The sequence below is a fragment of the Pituophis catenifer genome, unplaced genomic scaffold (assembly GCF_029215685.1).
Source record: "Pituophis catenifer annectens isolate HBS135680 unplaced genomic scaffold, rPitCat1.0.hap2 SCAF_1, whole genome shotgun sequence".
Taxonomy (NCBI): domain Eukaryota; kingdom Metazoa; phylum Chordata; class Lepidosauria; order Squamata; family Colubridae; genus Pituophis; species Pituophis catenifer.
The window spans coordinates 242,937,578-242,955,120 of NW_027256881.1; the positions used below are offsets into that span (position 1 = coordinate 242,937,578).

A 17,543-nucleotide genomic window follows, 5' to 3' on the forward strand; every position below is an offset into this window, starting at 1 on the left:
ACCAAAAATTACTCCCTTAAACCAGAAGATGAGAGTCAATTTGAGACATGGGAGAAATGGTACTTCCAAAACCTCCATTCTTTATCTTTACTAGTACAAAACAGGAGCTAGGGTAGAAAAGATGTTCTCCAGCGTGCTGCTTGGAGAATCCAAAAGCGTGGGTTCTTCTTAGTCTGTTAGCCAGAGACTGAGTGAATATGCCTTTAAATTTTGTTGACTCTGCCTCCACTGCCTGGCTGAGGCTTAGTTTTCACTCAGTCAGGCTATAGAAACTGGATTTTCTCTTCGAGAACAATTTAAATAGAATTTTATCCACGATTTTGGATTCTTCAATCTTTGTTGCCTTTTCATTTCAATATTATTGGAGCTGCATCGTATTGGGGTTGAGGAGTTTGGACTTTGGAATTGACCCTCCTCCGCTGCGGTCGGTCGGGGAGTTATCCCTGGGGCTCCAGGCCGGCTCCCACCGCCCATTCCTTCTGTCTGGTCAGACATCTCCGCTTGCCCTTGAAGTGCCGCCAGTGAGTGTGCTGGTTCTCTGGCTTGTCGGCAAGACCGCCGCCACCCCCTTCAGCTCCACGGGCGTGCGAGGCGGCTTCGGAGTTCCTGCCCAGACCTATTGCAGCAAACTCTAAATATTGCATTGGCTTTGCTGCGCTTGGAACGCTCGTTAGTGTTTGCACGCTTTTCGGCTCATTGACAGGACCGCGGAGGCGCTGCAGAGCCTTTCCTGCTCTAGCGCTATTTTGTTTTTCCAACAGATAGTTGCAAAGGCGCTGAGAAAGAAGTTTCCCTCGCGCCATTATTCTACCTGCTGTCTGAGTCGCTGGTGCAAGGAGGAGCGACATAGCCCTTGTGCCATTCTCTGGGGGCAATTAGCGAAGCAGTACCGGGGGCACGGTATCCTTCCTGCGCCCGTCACTAACTGAGGACTGTAACAGCCATTTCTCCGCTGCCTGTTATCTTATACTTACCATCTACAGTGGTGGCTCCTAACCATCCTCTGCCGTTCTCTCCAGTGCCAACAGCAACTTTCAATCCCACAGCCGCGGGGCTCTGCGCTGGGGGAGGATTGAACCCGGCTCTGTCCTGTAGCATTCAGGCCTTAGTATCTGAAACAATTTCTAAAATCCTGTCAACTGGACATCATCAAACCATCCAGTTTTCCTCTGTGTCAGTGGCCCCTCAGCTGCCCCCAGCTGTCCGGCGGGCTGGACCCTGAAGGATTTTCTCATCAGGATTCGGTCCACAGCGAGGATTCCTTTGCTCAATGATGATGACCGTGGGGCTATGGAGTTTTCCAATGACGACAGTCTGGAGCCAGACAGACTGTCCTTTACAAGCCTTTTCCATACCTCCCTCTTTAAGACCTTATTGCATAAGGCTAAAGTCTTGACTTGTTTGGCTGCCTCCGAAGCTCAACCTGATCATCAAGAGGTGTCTAATCCCCACAATGTGTTATTTACAGTTCCCAAGACAGAGCAGGAATTTATTCCCTGTCCTCAACTTTTCTCAGAAGTGATTCAACGGCCATGGAGCCAGCCCGGTTCTCTAGCGGCACCTAATGGTCATGACAAAAAGCTATATTGCTCTGCCCCAAGTATTCAAGAGTTGCTTCAGCTGCCATTGGTATATGTGCCTGTGGCCAACCTAACCTCTTCCACTATCCTGACCAATGAAACTGCAGATGGCCTGAGGACAGAGGACCGTAAGGCTGAATTCACCTTCCGCAAGACTCACCAGGCAACCGCCTGGGCCATTAGGGCGGCTACTTCGGTGTCATTCTTCAATCGAGTGTCATTGATTTGGCTCCGCCAACTGCAAGAACGCCTTCCCCCGGAAGACGCCAGGCTGCACCAAGATATCAACAAATTGGTTGCAGCCACCGAATACTCGGCTATCGCCTCTCTGCGGCGAAATTCGCTTCCCGCGCCTTGGTCTCCACCGTAACATCTCGTTGCCTCCTTTGGTTGCGCCACTGGAGGGCGGATGCAAAATCCAAGTGGCGCCTTGCATCATCACCCTACAAGGGTTCCAACCTCTTTGGAGACGCCTTGGACCCTATATTTGTGGAAGATAAGGATAAAAGGAAAATTATGCCATCTTCCTACAGACGGGCTGACCGTAGGTATACTCCATACGCGCCGAGGCAGCCCTTTCAGACTGAGCTGGGACCCAGTGGGTCCCAATCCTACAGGCCTTATTTTCAAGGGTCTGACCGTCCATCTGACTGGACCTCCTTTAGAGATTGGGGTAGACACCAGCCCCAGGCCAAACGTCCGTTTAGAGGATCAGGCACTCAGCCCTTCCGACGTGGCAAGTGACTGCCAAACCACCTGCCCCATTGGCGGCTGACTCCAGCACTTCCTTCCCCAATGGGAGCAGTCTACGACAGATGCATGGGTCTTACAATCACTGAGGCTGGGCCTCACCTTAGAATTTTCCTACAGCCCTCCCAACCGCTACATCGAGTATCTGGTTTCAACCCACCCGGACAAAAGACGGTTGATGGACGTGGAAATCCAGCATCTTCTGGACATCTGCGCCATAGAGCCAGTTTCCATAGAACATCATGGAACAGGTTTTTACTCCATCTTTTTCCTTGTTCCAAAGGGTTCCGGGGGCTGGAGGGGGATATTGGATGTAAAGGAACTAAACAAGCGGGTGTTCTACCACCAATTCAAGATGCAATCACTCAGATCGATCCTGGGTTGCATTCGAAAGGCGGACTTGATGACTTCCATAGACCTCAAGGAGGCCTACCTTCATGTGCCAATACGTCCGTCCCATCGAAGGTTCCTGTGATTCACGTATGCCAATTGGCATTTTCAATATTGGGCCGTGCCATTCGGCCTCTCATTGGCCCCCAGGACCTTCACAAAACTTCTGGCAGCGGTGGCCGCCACCCTCCAACTCATTCCCATCAGAGTCCTTTGCTATTTGGACGACATTCTCATCCTGTCATCATCTCATGCACAAGCCATACAAGACCTGACGATAGTACGCCGGACCTTGCAACTTCACGGGTTCTCCCTGAATTTGGAGAAAAGTCACCTACGACCCACCACTTGCATTCTCCATCTAGGTGCAGTGAAAAACTTGTCCAAGGACCAGTCTTCCTGTCTCCGGATTGTCGCCTCAGCATTCTGACCTTAATATCTCAGATCATTGCATCCGGATCTGTTCCCCTGTTTCTATTATCTCAACTGCTCGGGAAGATGATCTCGTGCATGTCAATTGTACTGTGGGCTCGTCTCCATGCCCGTCCTTTACAATGGTACCTGCTCCCGTACCAGAAATCTCTTAACAGCAACTTCAGAGCCAACGTGAGGCTGCCACAATCGGTCCGCCTGTCTCTCACTTGGTGGACTTCCACGGCCACGACAAAGGGGTGCGTGTTCCAGGAGCCACAGAGGGTCACCGTGACAACGGATGCGAGTCTGATGGGTTGGGGCGCCCATCTCCTCTCCAGAGTGGCTCAGGGTCGCTGGTTGTCATCGGACCTCCAGAACGATATCAACTGGTTGGAGCTGAGGGCAGTCCATCTAGCCCTCTGGCACTTTCGCTCAGACGTGGCAGGTCAGCATGTGCTAATTTTAACAGACAACGTAACCACAAAAGCACACGTGAACCACGAGGGCGGCACTCATTCCAAGCCACTCATGGACGAGGCCGCAAAGATGCTGTCCTGGGTGGAGAGGCACACTCGATCACGGCACAACACATCTCTGGGTCAACCAATATCCAGGCGGATTGGCTGAGCCGGACGCGGATAGATCCGGCGGAGTGGTGTCTGCATCCCACTCTATTCAGGGAGCTGTCGCACCGGTTTGGACTTCTGATTGTAGATCTCTTTGCCCATTTCAACAACACTCAGTTCCCCCGGTTCTTCTCCCAGTTCCCGTGCCCGGAATCAGAAGGGGTCAATGCACTCCGGAGTCCTTGGCTGCAGGGTCTCCTCTATGCATTCCCGCCCCTCCCGCTCATCCCGAGGGTGGTGCACAAGATCCTGACGGAGGGGCAGACGTTCTTCTGGTCGCCCCCCCCCATTGGCCGCGCTGACCATGGTATGTGGACCTAGCGAGCCTGTCTGTCACCCGTCCCTGGAGGATCCCCCAGGACAGGATTTCTCTCAGCCAGGGGGTCATTTGGCATCCAGAGCCCCACTGGCTCCAGTTGACGGTCTGGCACTTGAGGGGATCCTCCTGAGGAAGGACAACCTTTCAGGGCGGGTGATTTCCACCATTCAAGCTTTTAGGCGAGAATCCACCAACTGGATCTACAACGCCACGTGGAGGTCGTTTTGCCTGTGGTGTTCCCGGAAGCACGTTGATACAACCTCAGCTTCCGTGTTTGACATCCTAGAGTTCCTCCAAGACGGCTTCGACAAAGGTCTCGCCCCAAACACACTTTGCAGGCAAATAGCAGCCCTGCACACCGTTCTACCGGTCTCACTGACTCATCCTCTTACACAGTACCCGAAGATTCGTAGTTTTTGTGAGGAGCTGCCAACTTATGTCCCCCCATTGTCCACCGCTACCCAACGTGGGACCTTTCCCTGGTACTCCAAGCGTTCATGTTGCCTCCCTTCGAACCTTTGGGATCCATCAGCCTCCGATTTCTTACTCTGAAAGTCGCCTTCTTGGTGGCGATCACTTCTGCCCGAAGAGTTTCCAGGATTGCTTCCTTGTCTGTTCGGAGTGATCTCTGTATCTTCCATCTGAACAGAGTGGTCCTGCGGATGGATCCTTCCTTTTTGCCCAAGGTCAACTCGTTATACCATCGCACACAGGAGCTAGTGCCGCCTGATTTTTGCCCGGGCCCAAGGCACCGACTAGAAGCCCAGTGGCATGCCTTGGACGTCAGGAGGGCCCTCCGCAGGTATATTAAGTGGACTGCACCTTTCCGAAGGTCTAAGGCACTCTTCGTCTCCTTTCTTCCTGCATTATTCAGCCGGAAAGTATCCTCATCTACGATCGGCCGCTGGATTAAAGCGTGCTTATGCAAGGCATACGCACTCAAGCACAGGCCCCTGGCCGGACAGATCCTGCCACACTCAACGAGGAGTGCTTCCACCACTGCTGCTTGGGCCACTCAAGCTTCTGTGACGGACATTTGCAGGGCGGCCACCTGGACTTCGCTTATGCCATTCATACGCCATTACAAGGTTAACTCCTTTGCCTCAGCGAGGCGTCCTTCAGACGGCGAGTGTTACAATCGGTCCATTCTACAAAGGCCACCCGAGAGCATTCAGCCTCCCTCCCTCCCTAGTACTTGCCTGGGTATATCCCACGCTTTTGGATTCTCCAAGCAGCGCGCTGGAGAACGGACGTTGGCTTACCTGAACGTCCCTTCTAGGCACGCTGCTGGAGAATCCAACCTGCCTGGACAGCTTCTGCTCTTCGGTTCCGGATGGCTCTGCTTGACGATCTTCCTGTCTCCTCCTTCGTGAACAAAACAGCCTCAGCCAGGCAGTGGAGGCAGAGTCAGCAAAATTTAAAGGCATATTCACTCAGTCTCTGGCTAACAGACTAAGAAGAACCCACGCTTTTGGATTCTCCAGCGGCGCGCCTAGAAGGGACATTCAGGTAAACCAACATCCGTTTTGGAGAAAAGAACAAACTGTTGAGAAAGATTCTGACATGACAGTAATATATAAGGATGACATCCTAGAATTAAGATTGATAATATATTCATATCAGCTGGGGAGGATCAATGCCTCAAATCAGATGAAGCAAATAATGTACGTAGTATATACAGAATATATAAAATCATATGTTTAGACTGGGATTAAAACCACACACATTAAATGATTTTATTTGGAGAAAAGTGGGGGGGAAGAGAACTGTAACCTTGAACTGTATTTCAAAAGTAACACCAGCCGGCTGTAGTCAATAAAAACCAGCTGTAGCAGTCATGGGGAAAACTACAGATGCTCATGTAAGCAAGTATATTGAGCCAAAATGCCTTCAGGCACTCTAAAGGCTACCTTATCCAGTAGTATTAAGAAAACTTTGACTCGTGAAGCATTTAGTAGCAAAAACAAGAGATGTGACAGTTCCAATCTAGTACTGAGCTCCTGTTTGTATCCTATCAAGTATGAAAATAGAAGAAACCATCACCACCTCTTCAAGATAGTGTTTTCTCCAAATTCATGGGAAGCCTTAATTATGTAGACGTATACAAATTCACATGCTAAAAGGAAATATTTAATTTGTACAATGTATACAATTGCCTATCTCACAATATGACTCTAAAAACAGAAGCATAATTTATAAAATGAACATTTCAAAATAATGATCCAAAATAGTCTTCATAAGAATACATGACTGAGGATTTAAAACTTGTTCTGTTTTCAATTTATAAATGAGATAGATACACCTACACTATTGGTTTAACTCCTTGACCCAAATGTCTGAAGAATTATCCAGTTTTTGAAAGTCTTATGTAAGGACAAGAGGGCTGGAGATACCTTTGATCACCAGGATCAAAGGTATCCATAAGGCAAGTGCTACATCAGCAAAAAACACAACTTCCAAGTTTTCTGATTGAAGGGACCTGTTAGTTCTTGGTAGGCAAGCAGAAACAGCTGGAGATAAGAACATCCTGGTTGTAAGTGACACCCAGCACTTGAATGGTATGGGCCAGCTCACTGGAGCTATTGTGAAAAGGGCCTCCTGGTCAATGGTGTAAATTTGTGTACAAGATGAACCTGTATAAAATCCCTTTTAGCCACAGTTGCCACTAGCAATTTGAGCAGGAGCTGTGAGTCTAGGAGGACTCTCAAATGACTCATCAGCTTTGCCTAGTGCTGCCGCATTCAGAGATAAGAATGGGAAGTCTCCAGAGCTGGGGGCAGTGGGTCTCAACAAGCTCATCTATTCAGTTTTACTAGGGTTGAACTGAAGTGTATTCTTCTTCATCTGGACCCCAACACTGGACATAACCTTAACAACATTACAGGTAATCCTCAGTTAACAGTAATTGGGACTCGAATGTCTGTCACCAAGCAATATGATTTTACAGCTTGATGTCACATGACTCCTTCACTTAGTGATAGCAATCCTGGCAGTTGCTGCTGTTAACCAAATCCCACATGTCCTTAGGTGAGGACCCACCCTGATCCAAGCCATGGTTTCTCCCAGCCCAAGCCTTGTTAAATTAAGGGATTGCCTTCTCTTGAACTACCCCCACCTGCCTATCTCCTCAGTCCAGTGATGGCTTCGTGAAGACAGTGTGGATAACTGCCTCATTTAAAACAGATAACAACTCAACCCAGCATTAGCCACTGAAGCCAACCATATGTCACCTTCAGGAGGCCTTTACCAACCAGGAGGGGCATAGATATAAAACACAGATGGCTGAACTTCTGTGGACCTGTCTAGTTAATCTGGACTAGTGTGACTTCCTAGATAATTTAAGGGAATTTTCATTAGATACATCGCATTTATCTTTAGTTGGCAGGTGAGCGTACACGTCAAAAGGTGAATCCTGTGACAATTCTATTGAAAATTTAATATAAACTTGTAACTATTCATTCAACAGTAGTTAGCTGTATAAAACAATTATTTTAGTCTATATTAGCAAATCCATTTATTTCGATGAAAGGCTGCATAGTTTTAAAAAATCAGAAAATTTTCTATCATAGCAGTACTGTTTTCATGTCTGTTTTGTCTCATTTGAAATACTGTTCTGTTTTCTTTATCTGAATGGACATGTCTGAGCAACTCATAACTGTAAACAAACCTTCACAAAAGGTTTTATGTAGAAGTACCTTGAATGCAATGCGTTTGGACCATATGATAAATTACTGTGTCTTTCTGGAGAAGAGCTAATCGGCACAGCCCATATTAAGGCTACATATAAGCTTGTTTGGTTGAATATATCCAGCAATAGTGATAATTTCTAACAAGTGCTAACTAAAAAGGAAAGAATAACCTTGAAATCTCTGTTTGAATTAGGCCAATAACTTTAAAGTTAAAAATTAACAGTTCTTCCAGCAGTCCCTGAAAGGTGTACTCTAATCTCTTTCAAATAACTCTGAGTAAATCATTAGTACTATAGCCTTAGTTTTTTTTAAACGTGATTAATCATTGTTAAGATAAAAACAAATTAATTGAAAGGAGTGAAGTATTTCTATTTAAAATTAGATTTAAAAGCTAAAATACGAATGTTTTCAGATGCCTCTTCAAATTAGCAAAACATAAAGAGTATCTTTATTAAGGTTTCAGTTTTTAGCATTACTGGAAATACCAGCAAAAAAAGGTATTGTATTGTATATGTATAATGAGCAATATTAAGTATGATTGTTTCAAGGTTTTTGTTATTCACGAAGTTTAGTGTATGTGTTCCTAAGAATTCACATACAAGTAGTCCTTGACTTACAACCACAATTGAGCCCAAAATTTCTATTTCTAAACACAGTTGTTCAGTGAGTTGTGCCCAATTTTATGATCTTTCTTGCCAAAGTTATTAAGTGAATCACTATAATTGATAAGTTAGCAACATGGTTGTAAGACTAAACTTCATAATTCAGGACTGAATAGTGCATTGTTATCTTAATGCACATACTTATTCAATACCTAACAGAAAGTTGACTGCTCTCTCAGGTCCCACTGCTAGAGAGAAGAGAGTTTCTCACCAGAATCCACATTGATCTTTCCTTCAGCCCCCTTGTTGCATTCCAGTGTCCAGGATGTTACATGACTAATTTTCAAAACTGAAGCCTTCCATATGTTTTAGATTATAACTGCAATCATTCCCATGCTAGTTAAGGTTAATAGAAATTGTAATCCAAAAATATAAAACTATCTAGTTAACATAACTATATGAGATAGATGTATTGCTACCTCTTCTCTAAGGGAAGTGTTACATTCCCTACTTGTTCTATTTTGAAGAGGATACTTTTTCTCATTTTCATTGAACTTCATTTATAAAAAGCCAGTTTGTAAATGAACAGCCAAAAACACCAATATGAAATTTGGTTAAGTACAATTAAATTATCCTTTCCTATATTTAGGATAATAAACAAGAAGAAATGCCTCACTAATTGTAAAGGGGTCTATAAGTGTCCCTCTGAAAGTTTTGGAAGTTTACACTAGGCATAAATTACATTTATTTTGCAACATGATTATTCTGCAATTTAATTTGTATTTATTCTGCAGTATAAATGTTGAGGTTTTGATTTACATTGATTATATTCATACAGCTTTAGTTTTCTCTTCTTTTGTAGGGTGCAGAAGCTGTTGTTCTGGAGAGTGTTATGTTTGCCATTCTTGCAGAGAGAGCTCTTGGACCAAAACTCTATGGAATCTTCCCACAAGGCCGTCTGGAGGAATTCATTCCTGTATGTACTAGATATAAGCTGTGTGGTGGTAGTTGAAACTGAATTTGACAGTGTAGCACAAATAAAGACAAAAGTTATATATTTGCTAAGACATAGTAATAGGTTTGTTTTATTTTTAGATTGGGCAATATAAAGACAATGCAAACTTGATCTCGGGTTTTCTGTATTAATTTTTTGCCACTTTCAGTTAATGAAACATAATAGGGCAGTGATGCCTAACCTTTTCCGGACTGAGTGTTCAAAGCACCAAACCCCCAAAATGCAATGCGCCCCCCCTCCGCAAGTGCCCGGCCCTCCTGCACATGCACGCACAGCCCCACATGCACCCCATGCATGCGCGACGTGTGCCATAGGTTCACCATCACGGTGATAGGGTATTCTGCCTTATAGTAGCAGAACAGAGAATGTCACTGTTAAGTAAATTATAGCACTGAAAAATAAAAATACATTAGGTTCTCATTTGAATTCCCTTATTTGTACATTTGTAATTTACCTGGTAGATTCTTTATTTCTCATGTCTTATGTCCTTTTTGCTGTATATATTTCAGAGCAGAAAGTTGGATACCGAGGAACTAAGTGTGCCAGATATATCAGCAGAAATAGCTGAAAAAATGGCTAAATTTCATGGGATGAAAATGCCATTTAATAAAGAACCTAAGTGGCTCTTTGGAACCATGGAGAAGTAAGCAAAAGAAGTGCTGTATTTTTATTTTAATATGATAGTTAAGCATCTTAAAAGTAGAACTATTCTACATACAGAGTAATTAAGCTGGATCCAGGAAGGATATGCAGAATGGTTTTGTGTGGAACAGATGGTTTCAGGTGGTCCAGTGCCAGAACTGAAGCATGTCTTGTCTAGATCCAGACAAAACAGCACTGCTTTGTTTCAGTAATGGATCAAAACACAGTTGTACCATGCAGAAAGGTTTGTAGGGAGTGTAAGGGTAGAAAAAAGCCAAGGACATCAGCAGTGGATGAGAGAGGAAGGGAGAAGTAAGATATGCCACACGGGGGTATGGTAGATCTGAGATGACTGGGGAAAGGGGCATAACCCAGGGGGATATATCACTGAGAGATGTCAAAAAGATAGGGATGGAAGATGGGCAGAGGTCAAAATTGTGAAGAACAAAATAGTTTCTACCGGTTAATCAGAGTACTTTGAAAGAACATGTGGGACATGGTGCCTTTGCTTTGGGTTGAATGAAAATAGCATTTTTCATTTTGTGAGAAAGTTTATCTAATTTGAGACACACAAATGTCTTAAAAAAATGTTTAATTAACGTATTTTTCGGAGTATAACCAATCTTTTTTGGGGAGGAAAGCAAAAAAAAAAAAAAAATCAGCCTCTGCCTCCCAGCAATTTGCCTTGTTGCAGCAAACGGGAAACAGCCTGCTTTAGTTTCATTTTCATTTTCAGCACAGTCTGATTAGCACAAGAAAAAAAAAAGCCTCCCAGCAATTTACCTCTTTGCAACAAACAGCAGAGGCCCGCGCAGCAATAGGCAATGGCAATCCCTGCAACCTGAAACAAGGTCGGGAGGCCGAACCAACAATCAACTGCTTGTGCTAATCAGGCTGTGCTGAAGCTGAAATGGGCTGTTTGCTGCAAGGTGGTAAATTGCTGGGAGGCAGAGGCCAAAGGGTGGGGGCCAGTGGGTGGGCGTGGCTACATTCGGTGTATAAGATGCACTCAAATTTTCACCCTCTTTTGTGGGGGGAAATTATCTAAAAAATTCAGTACATTTTTCTTTCAGAATATGATTGTGGGCAAAGGGTTGTACATGTTTGCCTAGAATGCTAACTATACAATAAAATCTTCATACAGGTACTTGAACCAAGTCATGAGAATCAAGTTTACAAGAGAATCACGTGTGAGAAAACTGAATAAGATTCTCAGCTACAACTTGCCTCAAGAAATGAAAAACTTAAGGTATCAGTCCAATTCTTAATAGTTTGTTAGTTCATAATTTTTCTGTGTAATTGATTTAATTACTATGTTGTAAAAGGTAAAGCTTTTATGACTTACTTTTTAATGCCTCTGTTTAGTACATTTATATCTAGCTGTCTAAGAATATAGTTGCATTGTAGCTATTTGTATCAGTGTTTTCTCATTGTCTAGGCACTGCATTCCACAATAGAATATTTTCTTTTTATTTATTGTAGAGGCAGGGCTAGAAGATTACGATAGTCTTTCCTGTGGGAGGAGATCATTCCAACACAAAATCTGGTCCTGCCTTGCTCTGAACTTTAAATGTACTTGTTGGTTCTTCAGGGGCTTCTTTAGTCTCAGCTAAACTACTTTTTTTATATTACTCCACCTCACACAAATGAGGAAATAGACTATTTTATTCAAGAGTTGATTAAAAAGTGCATAGTATCTCCTTAATTCAGATGCATATTTTCCTTTTGTCACGTGGCTATCTGTTAAAGAGGCAGCTGGCTTCAGGTGATACTGGTGAGTGGTGCATGGACACCTACTCCAAAGGTCAGCAATCGCCAGTATCCTAACTTTCTCAGGTGTGCTTCCTTCGAACTCTCTTTGGCTCATCATTCTAAAACTGGAGATGGGGCTATCTTCTCCCATGGAAAGCACCATCAGAATCTTCTAAACCTACCTCTGAATCAGAGAGAGAGGGAGAAATCCTATACTGTAGAATGGCCTATTTAAGCTGTAGAGAAAGGACTTCCACTGCATATCCAGTGTACTGTTTCAGTGACATATCCCATTAATATGGAGAGAGCAAAGCAAGTATCCATGGCAGCCTATTAAAATAAATTGAAAGTAAATTCTTTCCTCTCCCCATTATACATTTGCATGACATGAAATGTCAGCAAATGTTGTTCAACTGTGAACGTAGCTCTTTCGACCTCATTCCCTAAATGGTGCATCTACAAATCATATTACAACATACCTCTTTTGCTTGTTCTAATTAGAAGTTATTGTGCTAGTTATACATAATGCAGCTATCAGACCATGAAGCACAGGGGGGAGGGGGTGGCTTGCAGGGAGCAGAGCTCGGATCATGTTTACAGCTAAATTATGGCAAGTGATGTCCTAAGATTCTCTCAGAATATTTGTTCAATTGTTGATTTGAAGAAAGGGAGGGAATAATTGACTCTCCAAGACCTCCAAATAGCTCTCATTACCTTCATGTACTGTGTCATCATGGGAAAAGGGAGAGTGAAGCCAGCAGGTTTTTAAGAATGCAGTACGTCAAGCTGTTGTTTTGTACTTTGAGGAAATACAAAGTAGGAAGGAAATATCTTCCTTCAAAAACAGTTTTCTTGATTAGGTTTGTATAGGAGAAGACGGTAGAAACATATTCAGGAGATGAATGTAGAAAGTCCTGTTATCTTCCTGTATTTATATCCTTAAGTAAAAAAAATATTTGGATTTTTTCCCCTTAGATCTTTACTTGAAGCTACTCCATCTCCAGTTGTGTTTTGTCATAATGACTGCCAAGAAGGTACAATAATATTGTCTTTGCATTTTTTACAGTTGTTATTGTCTTAATAAGTTAAGTTTATAGCAAAGTAAATGTTCATATCTAGACATCTGATAAAATTTAGGACATGTTCTATTTGGTGAACATGTTCTGTTTACCTCATGGAGATAAATACTAAGAAATATTCTTGCAGTATTGTATAACAGGATTAGGAAAAGATTAAAATCTAGTCTATTTGTAGCCAGTTCCTAAGATAGAAATCCATTCTTAGGATGAAAATTTTAAGAGTTAAGGAAGTATAGAAACGAGCTTTGGTGTGTGAAAATATCTTGGACTTCATTTTGATTAAAGTCATTAAGATTGCAGGATTGTTTAGGCCTCACTCTAGCCATGCCCTAATAAATACCTTCTTTCTACCATCATTTAAATAACACACACACTATTTACTAATGGCATTCTTATTCTTGAGATGGACTCCAGTTGAGTGCACCTGCCCAAGATAATTGCACAGGGCATGAGTCCTCTGCTTCAGAACAGATCTCTCAGATGCAGCCTTCTATGAAAAGATACAAAACTTTATCCTCATCCAAGGTGCAGCAGTTAAGGGTGGGCAGAGAAAATGGGGAAACTCTGGTGATCACAAAACGGCAGTGAAGAATTAGAATTGCTTTTATTGTATCTTTCTTGCCATTTAGTGCTGTGTGGATTTTTATAGCCCATGTAAAGTAACCCTGCCCAAAGTGGCTGCCTCCCCTGCCTTTATGTGTTCCGACCATCTCTATGTACACATTCTATATACATACATTTTGCTAATGGAACATTTGTAGCTCTAAAGTTAAAAAATCAAGGTAGTTGAGCTGTCATGTAAGCTATGGAGCCGTTTCCAATGTAATGATCTGAAATTCCCTCAGAAAGCTTGCACAAATCATTTTATACCTCTTGCTTCACCATATCCCCAGGAAATATCTTGCTTCTTGATGGCAGAGAAGATTCTGAAAAACAAAAGCTAATGCTTATTGACTTTGAATACAGCAGTTACAATTATAGGTAAATGTTGGATTTCTCCTTGAATGAATAAAAATACAAGCTTAAGAAATGTCAGATTAGTTGTATGAACTGCTTTTTGCATACATAGTCTGTTTGCTGTTAATCCATCAGGATTACCAGTGTTTGCCTAAAAAAGATATTGAATATAGTATCTGAACATAAGGTGTTTTGCAAAAAAAAATTGGAGTAATAATTTATGCTAAAACTAGTTTAATAAAATTTACATATAAAATAAATCTATTTCAAACATTTGTAACCAGGATGGGCTTTAAAAATTTTAGCAAGTGGTTCTCTGCCGGGTTCTGGGTGGCCATGGTGGGCATGGCCTAGTCGGCCTCCTGCACCACGGGGAGGTGGGGGAGCCTTTTTGCCCTCCCTGGGCTCCGGAGGCTTTCCTCGAGCCTCCAGGAGGGTGAAAACGGCCTCCCCAGGTTCTGGAGTGGCCTTCCTGAACTAGGACCATTTTTCACCCTCCTTGAACCTTCGCACACGCCCTGCATGGGGGGGTTCTCCGAACTGCAGAATCTTAGCTAAAGGTTCTCCCAAACCCCAAGCAGCCCACCCCAGTTTGTAACAAATTTTAAAATAAAGCTACTTTATAAGTTAAATAGCAAATAATAGCAATTCTTTCTATTCATCTTTCTCAATAATTAGCCTGCTTAGTAGTGATAGTGTTTCATGGTCAAATTGATACCTAAACTGACAAGTTTGCAAATGTATTTGCATTGTTTAGAGAATAAGGTATAGCCTCTGAGATTTATAGGACATTAAACTAATTGATTGTTGTATCAGCTTTGTTGCCTGAATAGTCTGATCATGTTGATTTTTGCTGTCAAATTAAGTTTTTTTCCAATGACTAAATGACACATGTATATGAATATGTATCTGGGTTGGGAATAAGAGTTTATAGTACTGATCCTGGGACAATCTGACTTCCTGGGGTGGCAGCTCCATTTTGCTGAGTCTTCAGTTACTTGATACTACCGTATAGCATCTAAGAATTGCTAATAAAGATGGATCCTTACGTCATTTGGTCATCGGAAAATTTTTCAAAAACAGGATAGCAGGAGTAATTTAATCTTCAGGCAGAAAAAGATTTATATGTGTTTTTTTCTGGTTAAAAATGTAACTCTTAAAAGATGTATACTTTTGAGAATTGAATAATGAAACATGTTATGTACCTGCGAGTCAGAGTAGATAAATTAGAATAGAGTATTTAATAGACTGAGTTAGTTTTAACATCATTTATGAACTTTGTTAGCCTTTAACGATGAGATTTCAACCCTGCTGGTTGGTGAGGTCAGTGTAATAGTGGACTATACAGTCAGTTGAGCTTAAGTTCTTCAGAGCTACTGAATTTACCCCCAAGGAAAGATAACTTGGAATTTAAGGCAATCCCCCTAAAGAAAAGAGCAGATGGTGGTGGTGGGGGGGAGATTGTAAAAACAGGTACAAATCAGGTACAACCTATTCTCAACTCAGCCCAGTCCTAGGAATTCTTCTCATCCCAATAAATGTCTGTATATGTTCTATATACCTGCCAGAAGCACATTCAAAAAAGGAGACCAAAAATTGAATTAAATTTTATTTATAGACAATTTTAACTGGTATCACATTTTTAAAATAAATTGATTCTTTTCATATACTGCTAATTTTCTCTTACATGAACCACTGCCACAAGCCAAACACTCAAGTGCCCTCTTCCAAATTCCTCTCTCGCCTTCCAGCAGAGGCAGTAGTAAATAATTTTTTTAAAAAAACCAAATGGAGATGGAGAGAGAAAGGAAAGAATAGCTGGCAAGAACAAAGAGAGAGGAATAAAATATATATGGTAGATGATGAAAGGAGCAATAGTAATTAAACAAGGATAGTAAGGAAAAAAGAGAAACCCTGTTAAAGTGTTACAAAGGGTTTAAAGCAGAGGTGTCAAGCTTGTGTCATCACAGCATCACGTGACGTATCATGACACTTCCCCCTTCACCAAACCGGGCATGGGTGTAGCCAGCGTGATGCATTTGGCCCGTGGGCTGGGAGTTTGACAGCCCTGGTTTAAAAGATCCTGACTTACCTTCAAAAGTATATATAGTGTTTGTAACAGTTGCCATTCCCACTTATTTCTAAAGTATCTTTCCAACCTTGTCAACAAATATAAGAGGATCTTGCCCCATCAAATAATTTGAGAGAGAAAGCTCATCTGATCACAGCAGTTCACATTGTTTTGTGATGTCACAAATAGATGGATGCTATATGTAGGCCACTAACAAGATAGAACTTAAGTTTCATCCAGCACAGCTCTTTATATAATCCCCAAATTCTTAAGAATATAAATTTTGGAGCTGAATGTATTTCTTACATATTGATAATGTTTTCACTCTAGAGGGTTTGATATTGCTAATCATTTCTGTGAATGGATGTATGACTATGTGCATGAAAAATACCCATTCTTCAAAGCGAACTTCATGAACTATCCCACAAAGAAGCAACAGGTAAGCAGTAAAAATAACTGTTTTAAGTTATAATGTCCTTTACTTTCAAATTGAACTTCATTTCTAAATCGTACATACTCAGCTTTAATCTGCATTCTCAGGTTAAATCTTGCCAAATTGAATTCTTAATCACATAGCAATGGAGAACTATTGTCCTCCACAAATCAAATTACAGAACTAAAATTCTCAGAATCCTTCACCATTGGTTATATTGGCTATAGAATGATAGCTCAAGTATCATCTAGAAGATTACAGATTCCCCAATTCTGTAGTAACTGTCTATAATGGGTGACTTCTGTATTTTTATCCTATGACCCTAGTAGTAGGAAAGTTAGTTTTCTTAATAATAAAATATACCTAGAACACATTTTCTAAATTTTATTTAATTCATCCAGCTAGTGAGAGATACTAGGTGTTAAAGTTCAGTAATATATTGGAGGGAGGCACAGTTTTCCCATCTCTAATAATTTGTTGAATGAATTGGAATACAAATTATTAGATCTAGAATGAAAATGAATACTGTTGCTTGTTTTTTTAAGTGCTTTGATTTAAACTGAAGTTCTAATTATGTTAACATGTTGGTATTAAGCAAATCCATTGCTGTTCTGACAACACTTTTGTGCTTTTAGCTCCATTTCATAACCAGTTATCTAGCTGCATCTCAAAGTGGATTTGAAAATCTGAGCCATGAAGATAAGTCCAAAATAGAAGAAGATATGTTGGTTGAAATAAACAGGTAGCCTCTCTCTTCATTCAAAATTATATGTAATCCTGTTCAGAAAAAATGATTTTCAGTTAATATAAGTAGATTATATACAGTCATGGCCGTAAATGTGGGCACCCCGGAAATTTTTCCAGAAAATGAAGTATTTCTCACAGAAAAGTATTGCAGTAACACATGTTTTGCTATACACATCTTTATTCCCTTTGTGTGTATTGGAACAAAACCAAAAAAGGGAGGAAAAAAAGCAAATTGGACATAATGTCACATAAAACTCCAAAAATGGGCTGGACAGAATCATTGGCACCCTTTCAAAATTGTGGATAAATAAGATTGTTTCAAGCATGTGATGCTCCTTTAAACTCACCTGGGGCAAGTAACAGGTGTGGGCAATATAAAACTCACACCTGAAAGCAGATAAAAAGGAGAGAAGTTCACTTAGTCTTTGCATTGTGTGTCTCTGTGTGTCTCACTAAGCATGGACAACAGAAAGAGAA

At 41.9% G+C, this 17,543-nt stretch overlaps 1 protein-coding gene across 2 annotated transcripts in view; it reads left to right on the forward strand.

Annotated features, from left to right (window-relative positions):
- Positions 1–17,543, forward strand: part of CHKA (choline kinase alpha) — a 44,461-nt gene that overhangs the window by 16,551 nt on the left and 10,367 nt on the right. For both annotated transcript variants that reach the window (XM_070932528.1, XM_070932537.1), the window contains exons 4-10: positions 9,233–9,346; positions 9,895–10,028; positions 11,172–11,276; positions 12,755–12,813; positions 13,752–13,839; positions 16,217–16,325; positions 16,955–17,061. In XM_070932528.1, the coding sequence (XP_070788629.1) occupies positions 9,233–9,346; positions 9,895–10,028; positions 11,172–11,276; positions 12,755–12,813; positions 13,752–13,839; positions 16,217–16,325; positions 16,955–17,061 (716 nt within the window). The remainder of the gene's footprint in view (positions 1–9,232; positions 9,347–9,894; positions 10,029–11,171; positions 11,277–12,754; positions 12,814–13,751; positions 13,840–16,216; positions 16,326–16,954; positions 17,062–17,543) is intronic.